This window comes from Lytechinus pictus, chromosome 1, assembly GCF_037042905.1.
Source record: "Lytechinus pictus isolate F3 Inbred chromosome 1, Lp3.0, whole genome shotgun sequence".
Lineage (NCBI taxonomy): Eukaryota > Metazoa > Echinodermata > Echinoidea > Temnopleuroida > Toxopneustidae > Lytechinus > Lytechinus pictus.
In genome coordinates, this window is record NC_087245.1 from 4,327,407 (window position 1) to 4,335,772 (window position 8,366).

An 8,366-nucleotide genomic window follows, 5' to 3' on the forward strand; every position below is an offset into this window, starting at 1 on the left:
TTGTGTGCAAGTGACTGTTGATCTTCTTGCAATGCAATGTATTTGATATTGACCCTCTGTTTCATATATACCTGTGGCTGCTTGCTTTTTAAAAGGTTAAAATATTGTATATAAAAATAACTTTCTACTTTCCCTGAATTTGGGTGAATATTTGTATGTGCAGAGTTATTACTGATGTACGCCTCTATACTCTGGTGACATCATCATGCTTGCAGTGATTCAAAGTGCAATTTCTACCATGAATGCGAAGTAACTTACAAATGCATTGTGACAACATTATCTGAACCTCTTTTAATATGAAGTAGGCATATGCCACTGTTGCTGAAATATCAACTGCATCAATTATCTACACTATATCAAGTTTTTTAGTGTATACTGAATTCAGGTGAGTATAACGATGTATTTAAGTAATTCAAAACTATTCATTACCATGTCTTTCATACAGTTTACTGAATAATTTGTGATTTCAAAGTGATATATGCTACATATACTTGAATGTGAAACAAATATTTCTTTTTCTTTGTAGCAATACTGACATAATAACTCTTTGACCTGGCCCTTGAACTGTTCACATATCATTAGTTTGGTTCAGGCATGACTGAAAAGAGATATTGATTTGAGTTATTTGTAGAACTGTAAAGAGAGACAATGGAGGGGTGGGGGTGTTTTGTGGTTTTAAGTTTTGTGGTTTTACCACAGCCCATTATTACACATCAAAATAGCAATCTTCGCAACAAAGTATGCTGTAATTAATGTCCTTGAGGGTGAATTGAAATTCAGGAGAAATATTGTTGTGATTATGACAAAACATGTTTAATACTCATCCTTTTACTCATATTCACATTGACATTAGCTTAGGGCTTAATATCATCTGGGGTATAATACTGCCCTTCCCGTAGATACTCCTTCAGTCGTCTTGGCAACGGGAGGGCATCAATATGGTCGAGCCGGACGTGTCGGCGGATGACAAAGCGGCACATGTGCTGGAGGGATCGAGCCTTCTGGAACCGAGAGATTGGATAAAGTAGCTGAAGAGGGACGGGAGGGAGTCCTGGCCATCTTGGACGAAGGAAGTAGAGGAAGCGGCCATTCCTGGAGTGGCGCATCGCTTCCTCTATAAATTCTACGATAGATGAACTCCCATGAGTTGTTGGTTGGGACCAGAAGCTGAACTTGCCTGAGGATGAAAGAAATGAAGAGGACTTTGGTTAGGTGAGAATATGGAGTCATTATGCAATGGTAGAATAGAACCATTTTTCACCAAAGATCAATATAAACATAATGGCAAAGATGATATTGGCCAATGGAATGAAAAGAATTAAGGCCCTTCTAAACCATACGCTATTTATTCCAATGCAGTGAAAGATGTACCACTCTTTTATTTTAATAAAAGAAAATGCTCTTTCAAATTTGGTACTCAAGGAAATTTATTTCAGGAGATGTAATAATAAAAAAAGCTATTGTCTTGTTTAAAACAAGAAGTCACGAAATCTGTTTACACACTGTGGTACTTAATATTCACAAAATCAATAGACAAGTTACTATAGGTTATTTTAGAAAGTGATGGCAATTCCATTTCATAGAGTAATACTGTAAATGTATAGTAGGGCATTTTCACCACAGATGGACACAGAGGCACAAAAATCAAGTTGATATTCATGTCAAATGCTTTATGTTTTTTAATAAAACAAGACCTGAAGTTTCTGAGACAAAATTTTTTTCGGACTCTGGCAGCCATTTTTTATTTCAAAATGGCTGCCAAAGTATAGATACAAATTAGTGTTGAAAATAGTATATTGATACATATTTTGTTTTGACAGATTTTTAAAGAACAGGTTTGATCATGATGTTTTCGCCTGTGATTTAGCTTGCTATTATAACACTCTTTAAAATCCCACAGAAAGAAACACTAGTAATTCATTCATCTGATAAAAAAACATTGATGAAGTATGTGATATGGTATGTAATGTCAGTTACCGAAAACATGAACTTTTTTTTCTCATTTCCTGGAAAAGAGGATATATTATATGAAACTTGGTAGATTACCTCTCTAGGTAACACCCCTCCCTTCTACACCAAAATTAAAGATTACCAATTAACAATGAAGCCATAGGGTACCATTAAATATATGTAATGTCAGTTACCAAGTGGAAAATGTAATGTCAGTTACCGAGGTGTAATGTCAGTTACCATGATAAAACGTTGGTTACCAATATTGAAATGCAAATATGTGGTCAATTTTGTGGTGAAGAAATATTGTATACTTGTTATTTAAGTCTTTCACTTTAAAAGTCACACCAGAAGGAGCTTGTTATTGACTTTTAAAAGGTATAGTTCACAAGGAATACTATATAAAATTATGAAGGAAGTTGCATTCCCATCGTGCAAAAAAAATTAATATGAAATTGTTTTGTACATGCACTTACCAAGTACCTACATGTAATTGTTTATATCAGACAATTTTTTGTTTGGTTTTCGGGGGGGGGGGGGGGTAGGGGGTACTTTTCCCAACCTATTGCCTAAATCTGCAACATTTTTTAAGCTTAACATTGTGATGAAGGGGATTTCCAGGGTCCCTTTTTTAGTTTCTAGGATTCTTTTGAGCATTGCCTCGCTAAAAGTAAATTCCTGGTTTTTATACCTGTTAGTAGTGTGGATGTGTGATACAATTCTGTTTTTGGTTTACAAGTATAGATGAAGAGTAAAATTTGACAGTTCTGATCAATGTTGCGTGGATCTACTAAAACTGTGTTGTTTTTTTTTCTAATTTACAAATCGTTCAGTTTCAGTTTAGAAGCTGGAGTTTATTTTTGTTGACAGCTTAAAAAAGAAATTAGCAAAGAAAATTATTAAACAAATTATGAAGAGAATTGAAATCCGAAAGATATGAACAAGCATTGCTTGCACTGACCAGAATAGAAATCAATAAAACTACATGGCTGCATGAGATTCAGGGGAGGGGTACGTGTAGCCTAGGGGAGGAGACCCTTATTCATTTTGCCTTTTTGAGGGGAGGGGGAGGTTGGAGAAGGAAAAGGTTTAAAAAGTCAATATAAAACTGATGAATATATTATGGGTGTATGTACATGTATAGTCAGAAAAATCCATGTTTACAGTCAATGCAATATTAAATTACTATAGGAAAACATGTAGCTGCTATGACCCCCCCCCCCCCCCCCCCCCCGAGTAAGTAAAACATACATTTCTTATCTTTTGATAATTAAAAATGTGAAGTATTATGAAACTTTTATGATTTTAAAAACCCTTACATATAAGTACCAAGAAAATTATGCCTTTGAAAATCATATAGCACTGGTAAATGTTAATGTGTATTGTCAGTTACCGACAAGTAATGATAAAAATGTTCAAATCAAAGAAAGGAATTGAAAAAAATAAAAAGTTTTTTCATTGAAATGTTCCTAGAAACTCGGGTATACTTCCACATCAAGCTCACTTTCATGTGAAGCCCTGCACAGAAGATACAATGCAATGATTCCACACATTTGACTTCCATGTGTTATCTCTATGGCAAATTAAGTGTAATGTCAGTTACCAGCATGGTTTTGGAAAAATTATCATAGCCCCCAAAAGACAAAAACAAATCGTTTAATATTTTGACACATCTTAACCTAGTAACGGAGGTATATTTACATATTCAAATTATTACTCTATCTACTCAGGGACATGAGATATTTCAATTTTAATGAACACCCTGATATTGCATGTCCTTTTGCGTAATGTCAGTTACCGACACATTTTTGCTTGCTGATGCGTAAAAAAATGTGGTTACATAGGAAAACTTAGTATCAGAGTATACGGCAAGGTTTACTTTATTAACTCTATCAAAAGTAAACTCCCATCATTTGTTGTTTTAGAGATACACACAGTGAAAGGTGTGAAAACATTGTGCCGTGTAATGTCAGTTACCGTGAAAATGCCCAGTAGTATTTAATTTGGGAGATTTGAGAAAGCATAAAAAGGGCAGGGGCAACAATTCCAGGGAAATTACTGCAATATTGCTGAGCCATGAATGGGCTTTGGTCACTCAATACTGCAGACATATATCCCCCAAAGGATTTAGAGTGAAATCAATATCAGTTTTCAATTGATCCCTTGCAGTAAATAAACAAAATATACACTTAAGCTTCATCACTCTCATTTTGTTTTATACCATCAACAAACTATTAGAAGTGACCATTGTAAGAAACATCTTTATAACATTAAGTCTTGAGCATTATAAGAATTCGGAATGAAATAAGAATCAAAATTTTATAGTTTAATTATTCTCTCTTGAAGATTGAGATTTGAATGAAGATGAATGAAATGACAGTTTGACCATCAATATGAATAAATGGAGACTCATACATGGTATTGGTTGCTTGACTTGCAAGCCTTCATTGATTGAAAAGGTAATGTTACAGGATCAATGACAATCAGAGGTAACCAGATAAACCATTACTGACGTCATTCTGCCAATGCAGGACAGGTAGGCATGGCTCCCAGGTATCAAGGAGTGACTGGATAGAGGTCCAAGGTGGCAGGTTACAAGTTAATCAGTATGTGGGACTGTACTTTACTTTTGAGTGGTAAAGACTTCAATGATTCCAAATTTGCAATAAATGTATTTTGTGGATGGATTAATACACAAATTATGAGAAACAGAAGTCTCACATAAAAAAAATAATTTCATGACAATCAAATTCATCTAATATTTACTTTATAATGGGCCATGCATTTTGCCACTGGAAGACCACTCAGGATTTAGAAATCTTCTTTTCCTCGGGATTCTCCACCAAAATTATGCATTCATATTTTGTCTTGTCATTTGTCATGCAATTCGTAACATAGTATAAATGAGAAATTAGCATCATACATGTATATCTTATTCATTTATGTGTCAATTTTCTTTTTTGCTTCTTTTGAAAAATGCGAATTTATACTATGGTAATGTTGTATACAATTGTAATTTTGGAATAAACTGAAAATTGAAATGAGAAGTTAAATAGAAAATGTGAAAATTTATGAGTCATGGTGGAAATGTATCTGATAAAAATAAAGTGAAAAGAAAAGGATTTTTTTTAATTGAATAAAACAAATTTTAGATATTTTCATATAACTAAAAAGATCATAAATTTGAAGACAAGTTTCTAGACTATAATTTATTTTCCCAGTGCCGAAAAACAGAATATGTTAAGGTCAAGGCCACCCCAGAAAAATGTTAAATTGAACAAAAAGAGAAAAATCAAACAAGCATAATGCGAAAAATTTCATCAAAATCTGGTGTAAAATAAGGAAGTAATGACATTTCAAAATTTTGTTTACTTTTCACAAAATGTTCAGTGATATGCACAATTCAGTGACATGCAAATGAGACAGTCAATGATGTCCTTCACCTACTATTTCTTTTGCTTTTATTGTCTGAATTATACAATATTTCATTTTTTACAGATTTGACAATAAGGACCAACTTGACTGAATCATATAGTATCAAACAATGCTAATTCCACACGTTCATGGAGGAATTAATCGTTGTTTCACTTGGCATGGACATCATTGTGAAAACAATTCCAGTCATATTTTTCCCCAAAACTGTTATACTTTGGGATTTGATTTGTAATTATCGAAACAAATTTTTAGTACACATGATGAAGAAAAGTTTTCATATATGGATGTTTTTCTATTTTTTGTCATTTCTCATTTCATAATCACCTCATAGGCTGACAAACAGATGCAGGAAAAAAATACAATTTCTAGTCCATCAGACCTAGAAAGTTTGCAAAAAGCTGTATAATACTTTCAGCTCTCAAGCTATCCTAAGGCAACTCTCACGTAAAATGACACAAACTCCACAAGGAAATCACCTAAAAGGGTCAGAGGGATTACAATTTCACAATAACATCTCTGAATTGCTAGTACGAATATTCAGTTTTTGTATTTGTTTTCTAAATCATAGCATTATATCCGTCTTTTGGCTGCCATTTTACAAAACCTTGAAAGTGAATCTCTTCTCATCTGGGTTTTTTCCGTATTTTATCAGGTTATTGCTTAAAATGAATGAAGAAAATGCTTAAAAATGAAAAGGAGTAAATGCACAAGTAAAGATCCTTGATAAATGGATTGCCTTGTTACACTCTGAACTCATACCCTACAAAATGCCACCTACATGTATCTGTAGCCCCACATTAAATATCTTTCATAATTTCCATACTTCTAACAGTTGTTTAGTGAGAGGAAGACCAGTTATGTAGGTACATGTACTCAGTCATTTCAACCATGTCTCTGTACCAAGGGAAGAGTTTACTTCCTTTCAGCATTAGCATCCAACCATCATTACCCAACAAGCTTCTGTCTTTTTCAAACAGTTTCCATATTTCCTGCTGAATAAAAAAGATTGAAGTCCCATACCACTTGAAGATTGCGATATGGTTGTCTCTTTTTTTTTCTTCTGTACATTTTGGAGTTAGAAGGTACAAAGGTGATGGATGATTTACAACTGTTTTATGAGTTGAAACACAAGTCCCAAGAATGGCCGTAGAATGATTACTCAGAATATTACATGGTTCTTGAAATGTTGAATCAGGATCATCAATTTATGAGTTCTAAGTAATTTCTCAATGATTCTTCAACTATTCTTGGAAATATTCTCACATATATGTAGTATTTTACTTCATGAATATGGAAGTGGTGAATAAAGTTTCAATTTCAATTTCAGAAGAGTTTTACTACACAAAGGGATAATTATTGTAACTTATACAGTACATTGACTAACCATCCCCACCCCCCCCCCCCACACACACACACATAAACACAAAAACCCTGCACTTTTCCTCTTGTGATGAAATGCAGAGAATTTCAAATGACTGAGTTGTTTTTCTTGCGTAACATCAGCAAAGAGTTGCATGGTTGGAAATTCTTCACTTTAAAGTAAATTTCCATAATTCTTAAGGGGGCTTTCTGGAGTCCAATGCAGGAGTAGTGGTCACACGACACTAGGAGGGGCTTCACAATCATGAAGGAATTTTTTAATAGCCTTTAGCATGCATGATCTTGCATTAATAATGTCTCAAGGCTCGTTAATGCAATTTGATTTGGTTTTCTTCATGCCTGCAGTCCCATAGGTTTCCACTGCAGCCTCAATATCAGAAGACTTGTCCATACAATATTCAGATCAGACTTCAACTTGAAGGTGGGAGTATTTTGATTTACATTCATACAAGTCCCTAACAGTCCATAAAATTCATTTTGAATTTTCACTGGCATACTGTAAACAACAAATTGTACCATGACTTTTGCCTATAATAACAGGGCTCCACAATAACCTTTTTTTTTCTTCTGCTCCAACCTGTTCATGTCTGACCAGTAGATACCCAGTTTCTCAATTTTTTACTGGTCCCAAGAAATAAAGAAAAACATAAAAAAGACCTGAATTTATATTGCTGTCTTTTTCTGCTTATTGCTACCCCCTTGCGCTGCTAATAAGATTTTCATTATCCAAGATTATGAAAGATGGGTTATTACCATTATGATGTTCAATGCGTGTATGATGTGTGCTGCCTTGAACTCTGAATGTTAAGCTGAGTATATGACGATCATCTGAACTATCTCGTACCAAGAAGGAACCATCTGGAGTATTCTCTAATCTCATCTCAGCATCATCCCAACTCATTGGACCCCAGTACCAGCCACACTAATAACAAATGAAAATAGAAATAAATCATTTAGTACACGATATATAAGCAATTTGATATTGTGGTATAATTTTGTTCATATGTATATAGATTATGGTAACATACACCCATACAGAGTTGTACTTGGAAATTAAATTGTTATCAGTTGTTTACAATATGAATGTAAAATGGTTATTCATATTCATAAATACACATATAAATATTCAGTATGATCTCATAAAGATTAATAAGACAAATCTACAAGGAACAAATATTTATGCACAGTGACATACTGTATATTCGATATTAAAAATTTGCTGGTCAAACGTCAAAATATAATAAAACATAGTCAAAGTCAACGTAGAGTGAAAGTTAGATGGACTGTATGCATGCGTCTTGTATGACATTGCACTTTGTCCTAGCTAATGGATACCAAAAAAGGCCATTCCTCTGTTGTTCATGATTTTTCTTTACAATATTCTAATTGAATTGCGAGAGTAAGAACAACAAAATAATGACACTTCCACTCTTTAGGGGATATATGTTGCTGGGGACCTCTCATCTTTATAGAAAATCACATTTTTGTTTGAATGACAAGATAATCTATCAATTGAAATTCTCTCCAAATCTCTACTTTTTATCTTCAAAATATCAAAGGGTACACTGTCCCACTGGAAATACACACGTAAGGGCAGCCAT

At 33.8% G+C, this 8,366-nt stretch overlaps 1 protein-coding gene across 1 annotated transcript; it reads right to left on the reverse strand.

Annotated features, from left to right (window-relative positions):
* Positions 1–854: 854 nt before the first annotated feature.
* Positions 855–8,366, reverse strand: LOC135156784 (suppressor of cytokine signaling 7-like). The gene is made up of 3 exons (XM_064110391.1): positions 8,340–8,366; positions 7,519–7,687; positions 855–1,177 (listed from the first exon to the last, which is right to left on the reverse strand). The coding sequence occupies exons 1-3, from the start codon at positions 8,364–8,366 to the stop codon at positions 855–857; spliced, it is 519 nt and encodes a 172-aa protein (XP_063966461.1).

Bases quoted from the DNA above. Each gene is read 5' to 3' on its own strand.
- LOC135156784 (XM_064110391.1), bottom strand. From the start codon at position 8,366: ATGGCTGCCCTTACGTGTGTATTTCCA. The intron at 7,688-8,339 runs GTGGGACAGTGT...ATTTGTTATTAG, and splicing joins CCCTTACGTGTGTATTTCCA to TGTGGCTGGTACTGGGGTCC. The intron at 1,178-7,518 runs GTAATAACCCAT...TTTCATCCTCAG, and splicing joins ACGCATTGAACATCATAATG to GCAAGTTCAGCTTCTGGTCC.